Raw genomic sequence first — 23262 nt, 5'->3', positions numbered from 1 at the left:
ACGAGGGAGCTTAGCTGCCTACAAATGAAGATTTAAATTCTTCCCAAATGTATTGAGGCTGAACTTGCAGCTTGGGGGCCCCCTAGTGGCTGCGGCGGCCCTAAGCCTCTGCATAGTCCACATACAGCAGGGGTGGCCAATCTTATCCGCAAAGGGCCGGTGTGTATGCAGGTTTTTGGGATAACCTGTAGGTCAGCTGTTCAAACCCAGGTGTGAGGACTTTTCAGCCAATCAGTATTCTAATTATTAATATAAATATGGAGTTGCAGCAAAACAGCCGCATACACACTGGCCCTTTGCGGATAAGATTGGCCACCCCTGACTTATACCGTGCTCAGTGAATTCTATTTGGAAGTAGCGGGTAGGGCAGGGTAGCAGCGATGAAATTCCTAGCTGACAAGACTAATTTTTGCGTCGCTGAACACTTTAAGGGGAAAAATAACACCCAACACCTGGTGAAAGCGATCAATACGCCTTACACCGAAATAGTGCAGCATGGCGCAAGGTACACCATAGTTTGTTTTCTTCCTTAAGACTAATCAGTATGAATAAGATTAATATTAACCGATATGACAGATTTAATTTGTTTCACCACTGAGGGTCTGTCAGTTGCTGCTGTCATAACGGTAGCATATTACTAATTAAACTGTCCCACCCACGTATGCCGCCTACCCTTCCAGCAAAGTAGTTCTGGCAGCCAGGGCTGAATATTAGCTGTAATTTTATTCCCTCACACCTGAGGTAAAGAACACATTCACCATCTGTTTCTGAGGCTACAAATTTGGGAGAAACCCAGAAGAAAATTCTCAGAATGAGTGCTTGAAATGCTTGTTTTATTCACGTGTTGTTCCGTTTTTGACTGCATTTGGAAAACACTGAAGAACACAAAATCACAAGCGGCTGGAAATTGAAACAAAGATGGTTCATAGTACAAAGAGACCAAGCTGAATTTTGAGATGAGCCCCTGACTTCTTAACATGTGTTCATCATAGGCTATAAATTACAGCAGCCCTATATTCAACAATACACGCTCAAGCTGTACTGTCGTTCTAATTAACCTGCACTCACTGCAGTCATAATGTCCAAAGGCATACATGACGACAAAAACCTATAGCCCTTATTTCTGAGATAGAAAGGAAGGTTATGAAAAACACTTTACCCCCATAACACAAGTTTTGGTGTTAAATATGCCCCGTTTATATCCTTTTCAGTTTTAAGCAAAACTATACGTGTTGTGTTAACGATAACAGACAAAAACTGAAAATCGCAACAGGGAAAATCCTCCAGCTAGAACTTAAAATAAATTTAATTGACAAATTGCCGAGCAGTTTGGTGAAACGTTTGTCTGGGTGATGTTTTATAAAAATCTGGATAATTTTGTTGCTCGTGTTTTACTGTTACAACGTCATTATATTGCAAACACAAAGTGTCTCAAATTCAAGTAAATGGCAGAGGTTCCATAATTGATATTAATATTATTTATATTATTAACTATGAATATCCACTGTGTTTAAAGCAACATTGAATAAGTGGATAATCGTATGCAGCATGTTTGATTTCCGTCAATTTTCTGTTGAATGTCCTGTATTTTTGTATTACATTATGATTGTATTAGTTTATTTCACTTGTGGTAAATGTTTCCGCAAATATTAAGAAACTAAATCACTTCCAGATACAAAGAATAACTTGGATATTTTAAGATCAAAATGTCACACCGTACACTACACTAATGAAAAGTTTGAGAATGAAATGTAAAATAAAATCGTCCTTAGTCACATCAGAGAACATCAAAAAGAGTGTGTACTGTAGGTGTATACATGTAGGTTTGAGTTCTAGTGTGCGCAGAAATACCAAAAATTGCCACAACAATGTGTCCAAGAGTGCAATATGTGGGATGATTAAAAGTGTCTACATTTTAAGTAAATATGACAGGCATCCAAAAAAATGCTTTTTTGCTACAGAGTATCCAGACACAGTATATCAATAATGCCTTCTAACAAAACGCCGTGTTTTAACCACAACACTTTTTGGTAACTTTTCATGGGTAAAGGGCAGACGCAGTCTGTTGAAACGCTGCAAACAGCCTCATCTTCCTCCAGCTTTGAGACGAGTCTTCCTGGGCTGTGAAACCTCTTCAGCGGGCGGTGATGCTAATGTCACGTTAGCTTATAACGAGCCATGCAGTTTCGCTGGTATTTCCACATACAAGATCACCGGCTGTCTCCTGCCGCGCCCTCTACAGGCAGAACCAAACTACGCATTAATGGCGATGGGTTTAAGTACCACAGTACGGATCTTGAGGTAGGTGTAAAGTCTCGTCTATGGTGATTATGAACTCCTCATCCTTAGCGGCATCCAGACAGTCACTTTGACCGCGATGAAGCTCCTTAGCGTTCGCAAACTGAGTGAGCTCGCCCAACTCACTCATTTCATTCATGCTATTGCTGATACAGTTTATTTGAGTCTTACTGCTGGTGTCGACTGGACGGGCACCAAACACCCAATCTGAAGAGGGAAAGAGAAAGAGAGGGAAAACCGGCATGAACTGATAGTGCTTTAGTGAATGACAATCAAGGCCAACATCTCAGGTCAGTTGAGAGTTTATGTTCCATCTCTTTGTGTGTGTGCGTGTCTCTTTGTGTGTGTATGTGCCCTGCAATGGACTGGCATCCCATCTGTGCAGCCTGAGATAGGCCCCAGGCCTCCTTGCGTGACCCTGGCCAGGTTAAGTGGTTAGAATATGGATGGATGGATGGATGGATGGATAGAAAAATTATTCTGATATTCCAATAGGAATATTTTATATATTATAATCTTTCCCTCACAAATACCATAATCATTTAAAGTAATAATTAGGATATAACTTGATTCAAAAGCAGAGGTGTTTCACATACTGTCTTTGCTGGCTAAATGAGGGATATAATCAAACGTGAAGAAAGCAGTGATTTAATGTGAGCTGGTGGTGCAAATGAAAACCTTATTGCAGTGTTTGTCAACCTGGTCTTCGGGAACCCCCAGACGTGGATGGACTATCTGGGGGTCCACGAGGACTGGGTTGAGAAGCACTGCCTTACAGAATCTGGCTCCAGGCCAGATCTGTGAAAATGACATAAACCATTGTGTTTGTGCCATCAGGAACCAGATTAATGAATCTCAACCATGAATCTGACTGATTAACAATTACATTCATGTTTTTTAGGAAATGATTTTGGCTATCCTGATACACAGGTCAGGCAGACAGCACAAAACAAGCATATGGATGTCAAGGAACCATGTAAGATACAAGTACTGCGAAGCTGAGCTTCCAGTGAGTGACCACAAGTGTGTACAAGATCACTGCAGGAAAAAGAGCCATATTAAGATTGTTTAAAACCTTACTGCAATAAATATGACATATAGGGAAAGAAAAACTCCTATTTTTCAATGAGATGTGCAGTGAGAGTGGCTCAGAACCTGGTGTTGTGACCAGGTTTGAAGGTTGATAGGGTCACCAGAGGAGCAAGATGCACCCTTAAACCCACATATCTGTCTTCTAAACACTCATTCTTCTCAGAGTCATGGGGCTCCAGCCTTGCAGCATTGTACTCGCAATAAATGCATCCGCGCAGCTGAGAGGGATTCCAAGCATTGTGCTGGCAGCACCTGAGTTGCACTTGAACCTGCAGCAGTTTCAATGTACAGTATGGCACGAAAAGTACTTTATACTGAAGAATAGTGTTGGAGAGGCGTCTCATTGGGGAGAACAAGCTAGAAGAAGCAGTGCCAGCCCTCAGCAGCTGGTAGAGGAAGTCTGTCCTCATATTTACACACTGTCGGCAGGCAAAAAGCAAATAAAAAACAGACGAGGATTAGCAAATGTACCCGTTGCTGTCTCCATAAACCAGGCTTCCAGTAATTCCCAGGGGTTGTTTAAGTGCTTTCTGCTGCTGTTGCAGCCCCTGATCCTCTCTGTTTTTGATGTGTTGATGTAGGTTTTGGGTATGTGGGCAGTGTCAACTGAGAATATCTCTGGTGCCTGAGCGCTTTCCCTAGTGAAAGCGTCTTTTACACTTATTGTGCAAAAAGTGTTTTTTAGGTAAAAGACGTCAGGTCCAGACTCCTGACTTCATTGATCACGATGATATTTTTATTGATGGACTCTCATCATTGTTTTCATCTATTAGCATAAGGTGCTACGTACCTCACAGTGACTTCAAATATGCAATATGGCTACAATATTGTTACTATATACTTCCTGTATATTATTTTAAAATATATTGTACTTTATTATATTTTTGGTTGTTCAGGTACACCTAATTTTATTGTTGAAATACATACCAGTATTTCATTTTAAGATGCATAACCACAAAGCATAAGCATTTTAGTTTGATTTAGAGTACACTTTGAATTCTAAAATGAACATTCCATCTGTTCTGCTTTAGAGGATCTATGTTTCTGAAGGTACAAATCAATTAATTCTAACCTCATTAATCTTTATTTAGATAATGATCCTCTCATGATTCATACATTGAGAATAAGCAACATATCCTGGCGGGCACTAGAAGAAAAACAGGTCTCTTATGTAACCATTTAACGAGTGGTTCAAAATAAGTTTCATGTTTATATAAATTGTTTGACGGAATAAGGAGAAAGAGCTGTAAGTAAAAAGGCTTATGTCGAAGACAATTTTTAATAATCAAAAATATAAATATATAACTACATATGTAGTTTTATTTCTTATTTTCCAAATGCAACACTTTCCATCCATCCATCCATCTTCCAACTGCTTCTCCTCGTCAGGGTCATGGGACAACACGACTTCGATTATCTTAATTGGTTCTGATTTCTTTAAAACACTTCCATATGCAACGCGCCTGCAGACCAGGACAGAAAAACACCGCAGTGAAGGATCGAGTGCAATTAATAATCGTGGCAGATGCCGTTTCATGTTGATCTTCCGTCGATCGACGTTTTTGGTGTAATACGAACAAACGACACCAGATGGCGCGGTAGGGATCTCAACCATGAGATCGAAAAAATACTTAACGGGATATATTCCCCTGCAGTGCTGATGTTCAACTTTACAGCTAAGTATAATATGCGTGAGCACAGTCAAAGCGATATTTTAATCAATTAGATGTTAATAAGAAATGCAGTTAAAGGAAAGCTGCTAAGATACTCAGTAAAGGTTGACGTAAAGTGTAATAAAAATCATTAATACTACATATTGTTTCTCAAGATGATGAGGTTATCAGATGTGCCAAAATATTTTAAAATTATACTTTCGCATTTCTGCGATATGTTATAACGCATTAAAAATACACCCGATAATACAATGTAAATTGTTAAAATATTTAACAAAAAATCGCGATAACACAAAAGCATTACCACAGTTCTGGCATATATTTACCAATAACCTCTTTAATGTTTTTGCATTAAGATCTCAGCTATATGAGCGAGCTGGAAAACAGATGCGTATACCATTCAGTTAATATTTATCTCATTAAAACAACTAGACAGAAAGTTAATCGATTTTGCTGGGAGTCGTGCGCAAAATAAACAGTCAAAGGCAAACGCGCGCTCACACGCTTTAAGTTCTGTTGGAGGACTCTATGGGCAACTATGCACTGTTCGTAACTTTAGACTCGTAGATGTGTACATCCCATTGTATATGTATAATTTAAAAATTGTCTTCCCAAATAATCTCAGAAGCAAAACACTCACCAACAAAGTCATGGAGCAGATCCTTCACGAGGTGTCCGACGATAGCATACGCCACAGCGACCATCACCAAAGCTGCCATCACCAAATATAACACGGCTTTGGGCAGAGGGATGGGATCGCCGGGCTGGTTTTTGAAGTCCGTGTACAGAAGGTCACTCTCTGAGTAGGAGTACTGGAAGAAGTGCTCCATCCCCGAGGTGTGGTTCGGGTCGGGCGGGGGGCGACTGGGGCTCACCCCGCTGAGGTCAGCTTCCAAGGCGGTCACCATTGCACTGGTGGTAGATTCTACTTTTTCTATGCTTTGGTGGACAAAATCTGCCGTCTTGTTCACGAGCGGCAAGATCTGCGTGAGGAAAGAACTCCAATCTTTTATGGCACTGGCATTGCATAAAAACATGATGCCTCATAAATATTGCTGGCTGGTTATACTTGTGTAAGAATGACCGCTAGGACAACCATAACCTGGCATACGGCTTAGTGACTTACTATTGGCTAGTAACTTGTTAGGAAAATTAGCAAATAAACGAGACATGCATAAAAACCCAGCAAAGAGGCAGATAAAAAGATTATTATTATTTTTTGCGTTCAATAGTTTCCATCAAGAAATCCAGCGAGCTCTATAAAACAGACGCACATGTGGATGACTTGTTTCCCACGTCCTTTAAAGTCACTGGAAACCTTCAAAAATAGTAAACTGAAGAGCACCCAAAATTAATAGTGTCACGCAGAGAAGATCTGAGATAGGATGCGTACCTTTTTGTTCACCTGGCTTAAACATTTTGATACTCAGACGCAGTACTTGCCCGTGATCGTCCGGGATCTCGAGAAAACGTTAAACTTCGGTTCAACTCACTATCGGGTCGTGAAACTGCATGCGACCGTCGAATTAGCTTTTTACAGGAATTCGTGAAATCAGCATGCATGAGATGCTAAAATGATGTGATAGCAGAGTGCTTCTCATACAAAAGCGCGATCCACGTTTCCCCAACGTACGTAGCTGCAGAGCGGATCTTAAAAGTAATGCATCAAGGTGCTGTCATCCTTCCCAAGCAGCACCGCTGAAGGTGAGGACACAGGCATCACTGCGTCAGTGCCGCTCGTCTTCCCTGCAATCCTCGTCCGCTGCGTGCTGAATTGTGAGAGAGATTAATGCAGTCGTACCCGACGGAAAGGCACAGAGAATCACCATGACATGCTTCATCGGCTTTAACGCCTTCCCTCCCAAGGATACTTCATTCAAAAATAAACTATATATTTCACAATATATGTCGTGTGCGGGAACAGTATTTATTATTATTATTATTATTATTATTGGCAGAATTTTATTTTCAAAAATAAAATGGTTATTCGTGATATAATGCTTATAATGCGGTGTTTGAATACTCTTAATTGCGAAGACACCTCCAAGCGGACGAAAAGATAGGTCACTGCAGTTTTAGATATGGCATTTCATCGCACCATAGGACAGAGATAATAAAGTCAGGATGAATTGGTGTTAGGTACTCTAAAAGGCTATTGGTGTTATGTGGTCTAAAAGAGAAACAGTACAGTAGCTGTCTAGCTGATGTTGCGCCCTAGGCGAGGATTTACACGCCGTCGACCACCATCCGAGCCAAAGTGGCTTGTAAATCCGCGCCCCCTTAGAAGTTGCCGCCCTTGGAGTCCGCAAACAGATTTTTCATTGGGTTCTGTAATATAACAAACTCGCAAGCGATAACTTTTTACTATTGCTGTCATTTTATATATATATATACATGCATATATATATATATATATATATACACACACACACACACGTGTGTGAGTGTGTGTGTGTGTGTGCATAAATGGCCTTTTTATTTGAAATGTTTCATATGACTCACCAAACAAAGTTGATGCGTAAGGCAATTAAACGAGTTGTCTGAATTATACAACTAGTGAAGCAATTTGATTAAGAATCCAGAAACAATCTCACTAATTTCTTTTTACTTGGGAATCTTCTCAGGGGGGCGTTTCCCGAAGCCTTCACAACGAAACATCGTTCGTAAGTTCTGTGTTAAAAGACAGAACTTCCGAACGACGTTAGCGTTAAAAAGGCTTCGGGAAACGCCCCCCAGGGCAGTAGGCTACACTAGGCATTGCATGCCTGACCTGGACATCACATGGAAATCTTTATGCACCGTATGTTGTATAAAATGCCATCAGAGGAACTGTCTCCCCATGTCACTTGTGCGGTGCTGCAAAGGGGTAAATTTTGGCCATTTTGAGGGGGAGGGGGGGTTCAGGAGTCATTCTCTCTCATCCCAATCCTCATTGTCCTATTGACTGATAGCAGGGAAACCTAATTTTCTGGCTTAGTTTAACATTTCGTTTATGTCCAAATGCAGCGACCAGACAAGACTGTTAGTGGGGGTAACAGAGACAGACTTCATTAAAGGGCATGGGGTGGGACAGGGATTATGAAAGTAATTGTCACTAAAAGGTCATTGGTGTCCGGAGAAATGTTGTAACTTGGTGGAATTGTACTACCTTGTCTGGAAGGATGCTCATTATCCGCCGTGTTCTGCTCTGTGGAGGGTCATCCATCCTGGCAGACCGGGTCAAGCAGCTGGGAGGCTGGAACGGTGAGGAGGAAGTTTGCCCATGGTGTTCAGGGGCGAAGGGGAGCCAGTCAGCAGGCTCTGTGACAAGGCTGAGCTAAAACACAAAAACAGAGAGGCTCTTAAAGGGGAAGCACTCTTCTGTGTGCGTGTGGCGTCATAGCCAACCTAACCAGCAAATAAGACTAATCCAAAACGTGTTGAATTTATTCTGAGCATGCAGTCATGAAATGATGGTGCAATCACCACCCTGTTCTTATGGATGACAACTATTGAAGAACTTTTCATATATATATATGTGAAAAGTTTATACAGTATATATATATATGTGTGTGTGTGTGTGATGGCAGCAAGCAGGCAAACAAGGGAGTGAAGGCATAGATAAAGGTACTAAGGGGTTTATTCCAGGGGAAACAGGCAGACAGGGGAATCACCAACACGAACGTCCATAACATATACAATGACCGATCTATGGGATACCAAACAGAACACAGACTAATACATTGGGTAACGAGCAGGAAACGGAAACAGCAGGTAAGCAGGAGGATTCCACATGGGGTTAACGAGGAGGCGTGGTCCACATGAGGTGATAGGGGCTGGCCGTGACAGAACCCCCCCCAATCGCGCACTCCGGGCGCATCCAAGGGAAGGGGTGGACGAAACCGGGGGAACAGGACCTGGAAGGCAAAAACAAGACCATCAACGTGGCACTGGAAACAGGACAGAAACACAGAACAGGCACTAGGGCAAAAGCCACAACAGAACCCGACACAAGACAGGGAATGCAGACAGACAAACCAGAAAGGGAGATGCCGGGGAAGCAAAACATGGAGGAACAAAAGGACCAAGAGCAAACAGAGGAGGCACAGAGGGACGAGGGATGGAAACAGGAGGAACAAAGGGACCAGGAGGGAACAAACCAGGAGACAGGAAGGGAAAGGACGGAGGAACAAGGGGAGACCGAGGGAACCCAGGCGGGCGAGGGAAGGCAGCCGCAGGGGCCACAGGCGGACGGGAGGCCGGAGCCAGAGGGGACCACACAGGGGATGATTAGACAGACGGAGGGACCGACAGAGGAGGCGAGGAGGAAGCAGCAGGGGACACCGGGGGAGACGAGGAGGGAGCAGGAGGAGACACTGGCGCAGGCAAGCAGGAGGGGGAAGCCACGGCAGGCGATAGCGCAGCCGGAGCTGGGGAAGGCGCCATCCAATGCCAAGCCGAAGCAGGGTGACCTGGAGGCGGCCGACGAAGCATCGCCGGAGGGACCGCAGGCGGGCGACGAGGCACCGGAGGGGGACCCAGAGGCGACAGCCGAGCCAGAGCAGGACCCGCAGGCAGCCACCGAGCTACAGCCAGGGGACGCACGGGCAAGCCAGGGGGCAGGGCGGGAGGGACCTGGTCCCTGTGTCTGTGACCTCTCCCTTTCCAGGAAACTGACATACGCGGACCAGGTCGGGCTCCACTATGTGGAAGCGATCATGGAGGAGTCAGTCCATCATTAATGTCCTTAGGAGCCATCAAGTAGATCCCCGAGGGGTGCCATTCAAGCTCCTCCTCCTCCCGCATGGGAGGAGGAGAGATGGTCCCACAGTCCGGGACCCTCTCGGGGACTTTGGGTGAGGACGGAGCCACAGGGACGATGGACGTGTCTATAGGTGGCACGCCTACTGCCGGGACAGGCGAGACAAACAAGACAGGGGGCGTTGACGAGATGGGCAGGATGGGCAGGGCAGACGAGACAGGCGAGGCAGGCACGACGGGCAAGGCAGACAGGATGGGCGAGACGGGCGAGGCAGGCAGGACGGGCATAGTGGCGGCGTCAGGCAGGGCCGTGGGAGTAGCGGCGGCGTCAGGCAGGGCCGCGGGCGTAGCGGCGGCATCAGGCAGGGTCGCGGGTGAAGCGGCGGCAGCAATCGGTGCCGTGGGCGTAGCGGCGTCGGCAGGCAGGAGGGCCACGGGCCTAGCGGTGTTAGCTGGCGAGGCCGCGGGCAGAGCGGCGGCAGCATGCGGGACGTCGGGCACCTCGTCCAGCACGTCCAGGGTCGGCGCGTCCCGGTAATGCGTTGTCCCTTTAAGAGATCGCGGGACCCGCAGGATAGCGTCCAGAATGGCCCGGATTCCCACATACCCCAGGTGGCGACCCTGGAATATGGAGGCTGCTGGTGACGCCGGCTGCGCGGTTGCGGTATATATATATATATTACTGGGGCTGTCATCATCATGATTAATCTGATTAAAATTTTTAACGCAATTAACCCATCTGCAGTGCAGAATGACTCAAAATCCCTGAAATGTGTCTGTCAACCCATTTCGGCAGTTTTGGTGTGTTCCATTTGCCCTCTGAATGAGTTTTGAAGCCGGAAGTGACGACATGCGCGCTCCCGTTTCTCAGAGAGCCGAGAAATATCTCGGAGCAGCACAGAGGATCCGGAGTTCAGAATCCAAGATGGCTGCTCCTTTTATCAACAGAAGGGAAAGTTGTAGTTTTATACTGCTTAAGCATTACTTCTCTTTTGTGGCTCATTAAATCGGTCGCACACACTATACCGTCCAATTTATCTGTGGACGTGTTGCTACGGAGTTTTATACGTAAAGCACCGCGCGTAATGTGTTATCAAGTGAAATTGCTAACAATGGCAATTAACCGGTCTGGAATTGGATTTCATGATTAGTCGGATTATTTGTCGGATTTGCGGTAGTTCGGGCTAACTGTAAGTGTACGAAGATAAAGACCATTTAAACTGAGGTACCTTAAATCCGACAAGTTGTCCGGCTAAGCAAAAAATCTTGCTTTTTGATATGGGTCCATGGTATTGCACTTCTGTGGCAGATGGAATGCATCCGACTCGTCTTCAAGATGTTCAGTAAACATGTTAAGTGCATATATATTCCTTTTTCTTGAGTCTGTTTGCTCATGCAAAATGAAATGCGATTAATATAGATTAAAAATGAATGATATTTAATAGTGATTGATCAAAATGAATCCACAGCAACCCTGTGATTAATCTGATAAAAAAAATTTAATCGTTTGACAGCACTAATATACAGTATATATTAGGGCTGCACGATATATCGTTTCAGCATCGTCATCGCGATGTACGCACGTGCAATAGTCACATCGCAGGATGTTCGATGTTAAGTAACGCAAATTAAATTAAGCGGCGTGGACAACGCTTTTGGTGTTTTTGCTGAACTAACAAATGTCACACTGTTCTTATTCTTAAACAATCCACAAAAGTCTGTCTAACATAATTTAAATCAATTTAAAGGTTTTTGGATACGGAGTCGACACGCAGCTTTGCACCGGCAGCTAACAAACATGTCGATCACAGAACGAACCACCATGCACAAACATTCTAACCATTTAACTCAGCGTTATTTTCTCACTCATGTTAACTCTCATATGCGATAAGCTTCCATAGTTTAATGCTCATGCTCTGTTTAGTACTGATTAAGTTATCATTACCATTATATTTGGGCTAAATCAGGTCAATCTTTCTAGAATGATTAATTATACCAATAGAGTAGCGGTCACTAACAGGCGGACCGCGCCAAAACAGAAAGTTATGATTTAAAACTTGATGGGGCCCTTCTATTTTAACCGCCACAGCTTTTGTAGTCCTTTCGGTAGTGGTTTAGCACTACAACTGCCGCTTCCCACACCAATGCACGTCAAACGCCTTTAACTGCGAAGCGTAGTTCGTTGTATGCAGCCCTTTGTCTGCGCTAATGTGCCATTAGTGTTAATAACAGCAGCAAAGCGACCAAAAAGCCGTAATGTTCCTAACAGAGTGGCTGCTTAATAACAGCAGCGAAGCGAACACCCGCAACCAAAAATCCGTAATGTTCCTAAGAGAGTGGCTGGTCTCTCCTGAAATCATATAGCTGAAAAGTTTTCAAATACAGTATGTATTATATAACATGTTGGATAAATAGACATAGTTTATTGGTGATTTCATGTTCGTGGAAGTTTCCGCTTTTTAACATATGTATAAAGTAATATTATCTGTTATATAGATCAACTCAGGTGAAACAAAAATTGTACGTTTTCAGCATCTGGCACGCCACTCATGATTTCAGACTTGAGCAGGAAATTTTACGGCAAATCTATATTATTCCATTATAAACCTAAAATGAGCTACGTCAAAAGTGTGTTTACATGGTTAAATACAAAAGCATACTATTTACAAGGTAAGAACTGTTACATGTGTGTTCAGACATCTCGAATTGAATTGCACTGAATTAATTTGATTTGACAGTCAGGTACTGATTACATGCAATGTTGATACAACTGATATGCTACTTAAATATACATCACACTAAATAGTTAGACATTATGATCTTCCGGACCTTTGCTTCAAGAAATTTTATCTAACTGGACCTCTTTAAATTTTAGTTGAATACCCCTGCAATAGAGCTATTGAACTAATTAGAATTTTTTAAATCCCAATATCGCAATATATATTGCAGAAAGAATAAATATTGCAATGTGATTTATTCCCAATATCGTGCAGCCCTAGTATATATATTATGTATATATTACATTGTACAAGGGACACTTATTAATGGGTCTCTGGCCAATCAGATTTCTCAGAATGAATCTAAACAGGAATAGAGGATGACTGGGTTATTGAAACACACTTCCTAGAACAGGATGTAGGAGTTTCCAAGTTATTTCCATCAGTCTCTGAAAGTGGCATTACATACTGATTATGGAACCAGTCACATGACTCTGAGATAGAGGTGTGGAGTAGCATAAGGTTTTGGAAATGTAGGGTTTGGAAACTCCAATCAATCTTCATTGACTTTGGGAACCTGTCTGGCTCACAGATCATGGAGAGAGAAATGCAGCCTAAAGGCTTTTCGCATTTTAACTGCATGGTTGGATGAAGACCCTGAAATTTATATTTGAGAGTTCTTACAACTGAGGGAGAATGTTTCATACGAGCCATTCTCTTGAAGGCAAATGGCAGTGTAGTTCTATGGAAGTATCTGATGCTCTATGTACCTGCCTCTGTGCTTTGGATTTTGAGTTTCTGAGTTTTCTTCATTGTTTGAGCTGATTCTCCCTTGCGGTTTTCAGAATTAGATCAGGTCTCTAGGTGACCACACACCATTTATCCTACAGTTCAGTTAACATTGGCGCCATGTGGTCTGTGATGACACGAGGCAGAACAGTGGCAAGAAGCCTCCATTGACCTGGAGTCTGGGGGGGGGCGCTGTTTTTCAGTATTATTATTTTAAGTATTTGTGGACATGACATTAGTGTAGTTAGATTCTGTGTTTTGCATTTAATTCTGTTTGAATCAGTATACTAATCCATCCATCCATCCATTACTCTTCCATGCTGCCCCATAATATTTCACAATAACCATAAATCATAAACACTGAATGTGTTTATGCTGCCCTTTGTGCTGCTCCCATTCACTTTAATGTTGGCAGGCTGCCAGTGTTTTTCCCCACTTTGTAATTTAGCTGTTGTTTTTTAAATGTATTTATTGGTAGCTTAACCTGTGGCATTGTCAGCCTAGTATTTCTTCCTTTTTTAAAATAATGCATCATTCTGATACTGCCATGCTTTACAGTAAGTGTTGGACAGTGCTGTTGCACCGCTGCAAGGACTACGATTCAGCATTTTTTTTTTTTTATTAAATTAATCTAGTTTTTTGCAATTCTCTGTGCACTCATTCCGCCCATATTCCATTGACTTACAATCACTCTGGGCTAAAGATTTTTTTGTGTCTCTGTGTGGGTTTGTATTTTCTCCATCGTGGGGACCGAATGTTCTCTGTGACTGCAACCAAAAACTAAAAATGTCAAAAGTCTTGTATTTTGTTTGGTTGCTTTGTTAAGGTTGTCATTGTTGGGATTAAGTTTTTTCCCATAGAAATGAAGATATAAATATAAATATGTATGAGTGTGTGTTATGTGTTTACTGTACTGTCATCAGTACTTAATCAGAAGTACAAAATAAAGATCATCTAAATATAAAGTGCATGACAGATGGAAATCCCAAAGTCACTTATAAAATATCTGAGCCCACAGTTGTCCTCACTGCACTGTAATTTTAATGTAGAATTGTGCTCCATTGGAGAATTGCTTCATGGTGGTTTTTCTTTCTTATCTGAGCAATTACTTTATAAGCTTCTATTTTATGGTGATATTTTGGGCTTTTAATCCGATCAGAGCAAGAGAAAAAAGTCTCTATATAGCATCTGAATACTGTGATTTGAATGTCTGACTGATGCTGATATAAGGTGGGACTGTGTTACACATACATGTTCGTTTTAATGTGCAATAAGCAGAAAATTATGATGTAAGATTCATTGTTCAGAGCCATCCCATCGGAATTAATTGTTAAGAACATTCCCACAAATGGTTTGGGTGAAACCTCCCGATTACATGTTCAGACCAGCTAAGTGTCCCCAGAGCCAGACGTAATAAACACTCATTACATTCATCATCACGTTTCTGCAGTCAGTGAAATTTCAAGACAAAAAAAAATTTGTATTTTTACACACATCTGAGAATTTTACATATAAACAGCCTATGACATTTAATTACCACTAGCAGTGAAACGCTAAATTCTGTGCACATAATGCCCAGATAGACATTATAAAATAAAATTCACCCCTTAATCCTTTGCAAGAAAGGCAACAAAAATTTGAAATTGATGTGAGAGATAGGGAAGGTTTTATATTCCGGGATGTAGCATAGTGTAATCTCTTGGCATAGTAATCATATCACCATTGGGCCCCTTGAGAAAGGCCCTTAATCCCAGCTGCCCTAGGAGTGCTGTATACTGGCTCGCTCTGCGCTCGGACCCCAAAACCTTAATATGTGATATGTGAAAACTCCCCTACTCGCATGAATTAAGTGCCCCTATTCTATTCTATTCTATTCTATTCTATTCTATTCTATTCTATTACAGGTCATTTACATCCCAAGGAGGATCCCAGTGGCCAATGAGAGGAAGAGATAACAGATTAACAGGAACGGAACTGGTTAACAGAGAGTAACCACTGCTGAATAAGAAGGGATTGAGACTGGTAGTAATGCAGAAATAGGGGCAAGTTTATAGTTAACAGTAAAATATGGTATGGATTGTTTATTGCATCGCAGACCTTGAATATAGAAATATACAGACATCGCCTGGCTAATATAGGCAGGATGAAATTTTTACAGATGCAATATGGGGATGTGTCAGAAAAGCAAGGTAATGTGTTGGTGGCTGTTCACAAGCTGAAGAAAAGTTACATACAGGTTAAAAAAATCCAACCGCTGTAGTCGGTCTGGTCCAGACACTCGTCACCAGAATTAACCCTTCTGGAATTGACCATTCCTCATCTTGACTGTACAGATAAAAAACCTCTTTAGTTCCAGAGACCCGTTAGCTGTTTGTCTGATCCAGACCCCAGAGGTCTGCAGACTGGCTCTGCTTCCAGCGATGGATTCATTCTCAATATCAACCTTCTCAGATCTTTATCAAAACCTTGTTTTTCAGCTGACCTAGATAACGGCGAGATTGACGAGATCCTCTGCGAGAAAATGGGGCTTTGTTGTCATGAGGATAGCGGATGTAACCCACTGCACTTAAATCTTGCATGGACCATCAGGATTAAAAATGTAAATGCATTTGAGCACATGCCGAGACTTAATGAGACGCTGCCACAGTTTTAGGTAATTTACAACAAATCAGATTTAGCCAGGGAAGAGTTTTCAACCTTGCGGTTGGTTTAAGGCTACCGTTATTTCATTGCATGCTGTTTAAGCTGTTTATTTACATTACATGTAATAGCAGACATGTAATATTGAAATTACAATAAGAAGAACAGGATCAGTATGGAGCCCACTGTACTTATTCAAAGATGTTATATTGTGAATCTATCAACAGGAAAAACAAAGTGTCATTGGAATGCCTCACACTTCCAGGGTAAAGGGTTTGAAACCCATCTCAGTCCGTGTGGGCAGCTTGTGTGTGTGTGTGTGTGTGTGTGTGCAAGCGGGTTTACCTATCCTTATGGGGACACAATGTCCCCATAACGTGATAAATATCCGTTTTTTTTCCCTTATGGGGACCGGTTTCCTGGTCCCCATAAGGGAAAACTCTATTTTATAAAAATCGGTGACTGCTATGAAAAAACTAAAAATGCAAAAACTCTTGTATTTTGTTTGGTTACTTATGGTTATGCTTAGGGCAGGGTAGGGGTTAAGGTTGTCATGGTTAGCGTTAGCATTTTTCCCATTGAAATGAATGAGCGGTCCCCATAAGGATATGTTTACCCTACATGTGTGTGTGTGTGTGTGTGTGTGTGTGTGTGTGAATTTTCTCTGGGGACTCTGATATCCTCCTGAAATCCAAAACAGATACGGTTATGTGAGTCAATGTCTTCAAATTGCCCTAGTTGAGCAACTGTGTGTAAGTATATGGCCTGCAACTGGCTGGCATCCCGTCCAAGACGTCTGCTGAGTTGTGGCCAGTGCTCCCTGCTATAAGCTTCAGGTTTGCTGTGACCCAGTACTGGATAAGTGATATGGAAGACTGATGGATGGATGGATGGATGGATGGGTATACTGATTCAAACAGAATTAAATGCCAAATAAACAGAGTCTAACTACACTAATGTTATATCCACAGATACTTAAAATAATTAATACATCACTACTGCCCCATAATATTTGACAATATTCATAAAACCTAAAAATAATCTATTGGCGTTAATAATTAAATACTTCAATCATGTTGTAAAGACCTAATAATGTATTCACACTGCAAAGAGAAAAACGGTTTTACCTCTAAAAATATTACATGTATATTAATGGCAGGACTGCAGGGACGATTTTACCAAATCTTTCCTTTTCTGTGTGAAGTAAATAACAATCTCCTGGTATTGATTTTGTAATGGCGAATGGAAATTGGCCATATAGAATTACGTGTTCGTGGGGCTTTCAGTCAGTTTAATAATATTCGAATAACATTCTCCTAATGGTGAAGATTGAATGGATGCTAAAATCTCTGCCAAATAAGCTTTTCTAAGTATCATACATCTTCCCCACTGGACAAGATAATTCAAGGTAAATAATACAGTTTGTAAATTTAGGCAAACAAATACAGCAAGAGAGAAGTAAAACAAAGAAATATACCCAGTGAGGGACAGCAGAGATTTATTTGAGCTGAGACCCTGGGTCACAGCTGAATTCATTTGTGATTCTGTTCGTGGCCCCATGTCGCAAGCTCTTGGGTACAGGGTTAATGTGGTGGTACTGAGGAGTAACAAGGTGACTCTGCTGGGCTTCCTGTCCCTTCCAACTTGCCACCCATCAGGCAAGATGGTCTGCAAAGAATGTCAAAGAGTGTGGCTTCAGTCCTCAAAGGGGAGCAGCTGCTTGAAGCAGTGAAACAAAGACCAGGGCAAAAACTGAACTCAGCTCAGCACAGAAGATCCAAGTCACATAAGCTCCCCACCCAATCTCTGGATGCTGAAGCCAACATATTGTTATACTACACCCGTCAACATACGGTTACACTACACCCGTCAACATACGGTTACACTACACCCGTCATCATATGGTTACACTACACCCATCAACATACGGTTACACTACACCCGTCAACATATGGTTAGACTATACCCGGCAACATTTGGTTACACTACACCCGTCATCGTATGGTTACACTACACCCATCAACATTTGGTTGCAATACACCCGTCAAAATATTGTTACAGTATACCCGGCAACATATGGTTACACTACACCCATCATCATATGGTTACACTACACCCATCATCATATGGTTACACTACACCCATCATCATATGGTTGCACTACACCTGTCAACATATGCTTACACTACAGCCGCCAACATATGGTTACACTACAGCCGTCATCATATGGTTATACTACACCCATCAACATACGGTTACACTACACCCGTCAACATACGGTTACACTACACCCATCAACATATGGTTAGACTATACCCGGCAACATTTGGTTACACTACACCCGTCATCATATGGTTACACTACACCCATCAACATTTGGTTGCAATATACCTGTCAAAATATTGTTACAGTATACCCGGCAACATATGGTTACACTACACCCATCATCATATGGTTGCACTACACCTGTCAACATATGCTTACACTACACCCGTCAACATATGCTTACACTACACCCGTCAACATATGCTTACACTACAGCCGCCAACATATGGTTACACTACACCCGTCAACATATGGTTACACTACATCCATCTACTGTTCAGGGGGCCTGTGGTAGGATGCTGTTTTTAGACTTGGTGTTTAATACAACCAGTTCAGAACTGTTACATGCTAAACTTCTCCAAGTTTCTGATAGGTACAAAATAACTGGTGAAGCTAGATTTATCTACAGCTACATGAGCACCAATATGTATACAATCTCTATCTCTCTTCTCTCTGTACACAGAAAAATCTGCATACCTAATGCTCCATCCCTAAGTCAAAGTCATGAAGTGTGCAGATGAACCCACAGTCACTGGTTTTGTTTGAGATGGGTAATGGCACGGCTCACAAAAAGGTGCAGAAAAAATAACCTGGAGCTCAGCACACTCTAAACAGTGGAGATGGTGGTTGACTTCAGAAAGTCTACTTCCGCACCCTCTTACTGTACAGGACAACATGGTGATGACGGTGGGACCTTGAAGTCCCTAGGATTCTCAGAGGACTTGAAGTGGGCAGCCAACATCAACTGCCAAAAAGGCCCAGCAGAGAATGTGATTCCTACGGCAACTATAAAAATTCATCCTATCTTGAGAGCTGCAACTCAGACTGTCTTAGACACCTCCAGTCTGGTGTGGGTCTGCCAGTAAACAGGACACACACTGGTCACAGAGCATCTTCTGATCTACAGAAAGGGCCATAGGAGTGAGCCTGTCCAACAGCCGCAATCTGCTTACCTCCAGAGCAAAACAGAGGGCAGTGAAAATCATTGACTCCTCACATTCCAATTTTCACTTATTTATTTCCTGAACTATTTGTTCTCAGTGTCCATTGAAACAAAATTTACAAAGGCAAATATATGTTTAAACAGTAAAAGTTTTCATGTGGGACTATTTAACGTCTGATGGTTTATTAGTCATGTCAGCTTATGAAAATGACAAAGTTTTCTTCTTGAATACTACTGTTGCTGCTTATTTTGAATGAAAGAAGCCCAAATGTTTCACTATTTCATGTCTGTTTTTTTGGCCTTTTATAGTAGTAAAATCCCTAAGATTAATCTGAGGAATATTTTAGCCCTTCTTCTCTTTCTGTTCAGCCTGGTGTTACTTGCTGCTGTCAATTTCCCATTGTAATTTAGACACAAAACAAAATAGTGGTGTTTGAACGGCCAAAAGCAGGACAGTTAAATGTGCATTTTCTCACACTTTGAAATGCAGATCATCTTCTCTCTTCTCTTGACTTTCAGGTGTTTTTAATCAGATATATATATTTTTTTTTAATTTCTTTCACAGAAGGAGTGAAAAACTCAGTAGGCATGCTGGGTACTGTTATCGGTGGTGTTGCAAAACAGGCAGCACAGAGATGCAGCAAATGGACTCTTTTCCCTCCTTTGTCCAGCCAATGAAGAACTCGCATAACCCCGAGCCCCCAGCAGAACGCGTGTCCGACAGTCAAGAGGTCAGATCCCCCCCTCATCTGCAAAGAAACAATGTACTAATGAAGAAAAAAATGACAAATCAGGGGAATTTAGCACGGGCTGCCTCATTTCCTCTGGATCCGGGAAGTTATAAATGAAAGATCAGGTTTGCTGGCTCTCTCCCGAGTTTAACGTGAGTAATGGCCGCGCTCCAGCTCGGCACGTTCTCATAAATAACGCAGAGGAACGCTCTTTAAATAACCGCGGGAGGCTTCGTCTGGAGGACAGCAAGGCAGAGCTTCCCAGCACAGCGATGGCAGATGATGTGGAGTGGGTTCGGGTGGAGGTGAAACGCCTTGTCCAACCTCGATAATGAACAAGTCGTATCTGCCTGAGTGTAACTCCCTCCTCCATCCTCTCCTCTCCTCAGCTGTTCAGGGTATTAACTTTCATGAAATACTAGGATTGTGGGTTTCTATTCATTTTTTAATCAATTCCTTTATTTGGTTTTCTCTTATCTGGAACACTTGACTCAGCTCCAATAATAGCAGCACAGTCTGGGTCTATCCAAATAAAAGAAATTATCCAGCTAAAATGCTTAATTTATTTCTTATTTTCATCCCACTGCATTTTAAAACACACAGGCACATATAATGGATTTGCCGCAATCAAGTGTGACGGCATTAAGATTATATCTTTATACCAATTATTAAGATATTCAGCAACCATTTGAATAAGTAATTAATAAGGATGTTGAAATATTAATTCTTTTGATCTGAATGTTTCATTTTCATAATCGATTCTAACGTTAAAATTTAAATTTGTAAATAATTTTTAATGAATAATTTTTAACCTGGTACTTAAATGTTGGAAGGACCTTTGTAGGAGATAAACATGAACTACTATCAGGCAGGGCTGCCCCTAAGGGGGGAGAAAGGGGAAGATTTTTTGGGGCCCAAACAATAGTTACTTGTGAAATGGACAATCAATCCACCAGCACATCTCCCCTGTGTCAGCATATCAGGGTAACATTTACCAAATATCAGAGTCAGCAATACCAACCATGGTTTTGAATCAAATCAGACTGAAAAGAAAACCAGTGGTATCACCCATCCCTAGTAATTAACAAACTAACCAACCTACCCACTCCTTTGATCTTTTCTGCGGGCTCATGGTTAGCTTGGGGTCCATCCCAGAATGCACTGGGCAGGGCACACTCTGATGCCTGTCCATCACAAGACACATGACCTTGGAGGTGTGAGGCCACAATGGGACCCACAGAGCCACCACGGTCCCCTTGAAGTCACTAATACATAATTTAATTGGTCTATTTATATGTTGCCACTAAAATGTTTGGTCAGTTCATGGGGGAAAAAAAATAACAGTAAGAGGGCTGTCTGGCCACACTGGTCACGAGGCGAAACAAGACGGCCCTCTCTCCCGAAGGTGCTTTGAGAGCCGCATCTGCTCCTCCTCCAACAGATTGAAGATGACAAGATGTGATAAAAACACAACTGTGTCTAAATTCATCAGGCCAATCCATCGTTCCTCTTCTTCCGGATGCGGTATCAGATCACCTAAGCCAGCCCTATGTCGGGCTTTGGCACACACGCACTCACACACACACGCACACACACACGAACACACACACACTCACACACACTCTCACACACACACACACACACACACACACACACACACACATGCTTTTGCACACAACCTTACCGTCGCTTTACTAACACGAGCATCACCTCTGAGTTCCAGTCACTTATATGTCTTTATAAAACTAAATGTGAACAGAGGGATTTTTTTTTTTAAAAACTTCTTTAATCTGCATGCAGGAAATCCTGCCAAATGGCAGGAAAACGGCCTGATACAGTCACAGGATATACAGTATATCTCCCAGAAATATTTAATAAAAACAATCCACATGAAAATGGGGATTATTCCGTTACTTTATTTGTTACCTATATTTCAGTCTTCATGTGATATTAATTTACTAAAAGTCCCTCGGTTTTTATTCACTTTATTCAATGATCCCTAGGTGTTTCTCTCTTGCTGTTAACATTATGCATGTCTGTGTGGGCTGGAAACAAAAATTTAAAACTCCTATTATTTTCTCGATATACGGCAGAAAATCGGAGATGATCTTACTGCTGTCCATGTGGTAGCGGCGCTGAGAGCCCCCCCCCCCCCACTGCAGATGAGCGAGCCGGGATCTGACGCCGGCTTTGTGCGTGTGGCTTTCTGATCATGTAAAAAGCTCACTTAAGGCAGGTGAGGCAGTGAACGCGTCAGAGGGAAGACCCAGTTACTCCCGCTAGTCTCCATGGGAGCAGGCTGGCACCCTATGGGGGTGGGGGGGGGGTCTGGTGCGGGCTGCCTTCCTCTACCTGCTCTGAGCCCTGCTGCAGGTAACACCTCCAGAATGAAAGGGCAAATGCAGACGGAAATGCGGTAATCGGCAGGAAGACTCATTCCCCCCCCCCCCCCCGTCCCCACAAATGGCATCGCTGGGCTTTGATAATCCATGATCCACGCCCCTTGCAACACGTCATCTAATTTCAGTTTGTTACAGGCCCTATTCGCCCTATGAAAACCCAATAATGCATTATAGGTTGTGGAACAGTGCCCCTCTCCATTTAGGTACATATATCCTCAGAACGACTGGTTGTCTAACACGAATATATTGGATCTACTCTGCCGCTACTCTCCTCTTCACCTCCTAATGACCTTTTACAGTCTTTTGGCGCTCCCTCTCTTTTTATTTCTCTTTGTACTTTATTTAAATCCCTCCTCAGATTGCTTAATAACCCACATAATTATTCCTACAATGCATCTAATATTTCACATACTCTTTACATCGACTTTGGGGATTAACACCTAACCTTTATCATCCTAAAATGCCGGATGATTAACAATAATTTCAAGCCGATCACTTTGTTCATGATGTAATATGTAAGCTCCTTCTACATTGCAGGATATTGCTTTTTAGTTTCCTAATAACCTTGCATTAGCCATTCATTTGTAGTTGAGCCATTTTTTTACTATTGAACTCTCTTGGGAAAATTCGAGATTTCTCATCCATACGAAGAGATCCTGAAATAAATGGTGATGTGAGTTGAGTGGTAGAGATACGATGATTGTTTGTTAGAGACAGCTGGGGGTTTCTTGGAAGGGAGTAAAGCCGACTTCATTAATAAAAAAATATGAAATAGATATGGTTGTATTGAATCATTCAAATTCAACAATAGCCTATCTAGAATGTATATTGTGTGTATATATATGTATGTACGTGTGTGAATGTGTATACACACACACACACACACACACACAGACACCTACATCAAGTTTC

The 23262-nt window shown here is 42.3% G+C and overlaps 1 protein-coding gene across 2 annotated transcripts; it reads right to left on the bottom strand.

The window, feature by feature from the left end:
• Positions 1 to 1935: 1935 nt before the first annotated feature.
• On the bottom strand, positions 1936 to 8344 carry LOC111834863 (uncharacterized). Of its 2 annotated transcripts, none has more exons than XM_023794640.2 (4): positions 8212 to 8344; positions 6457 to 6832; positions 5704 to 6046; positions 1936 to 2505 (listed from the first exon to the last, which is right to left on the bottom strand). In XM_023794640.2, exons 3-4 carry the CDS (start codon positions 5969 to 5971, stop codon positions 2276 to 2278), a joined length of 498 nt encoding a protein of 165 aa, XP_023650408.1. In that variant the 5' UTR covers positions 5972 to 6046; positions 6457 to 6832; positions 8212 to 8344; the 3' UTR covers positions 1936 to 2275. The 2 variants fall into 2 exon arrangements, with proteins under 2 accessions (XP_023650408.1, XP_023650409.1); XM_023794641.2 differs by having other exon boundaries at positions 6697 to 6832.
• Positions 8345 to 23262: the final 14918 nt, after the last annotated feature.

This window comes from Paramormyrops kingsleyae, chromosome 15, assembly GCF_048594095.1.
Source record: "Paramormyrops kingsleyae isolate MSU_618 chromosome 15, PKINGS_0.4, whole genome shotgun sequence".
NCBI classification, from domain to species: Eukaryota; Metazoa; Chordata; class Actinopteri; order Osteoglossiformes; family Mormyridae; genus Paramormyrops; species Paramormyrops kingsleyae.
The sequence above is the reverse complement of the archived record's forward strand: the minus strand, read 5'-3'. Positions and strand labels throughout refer to the sequence as shown.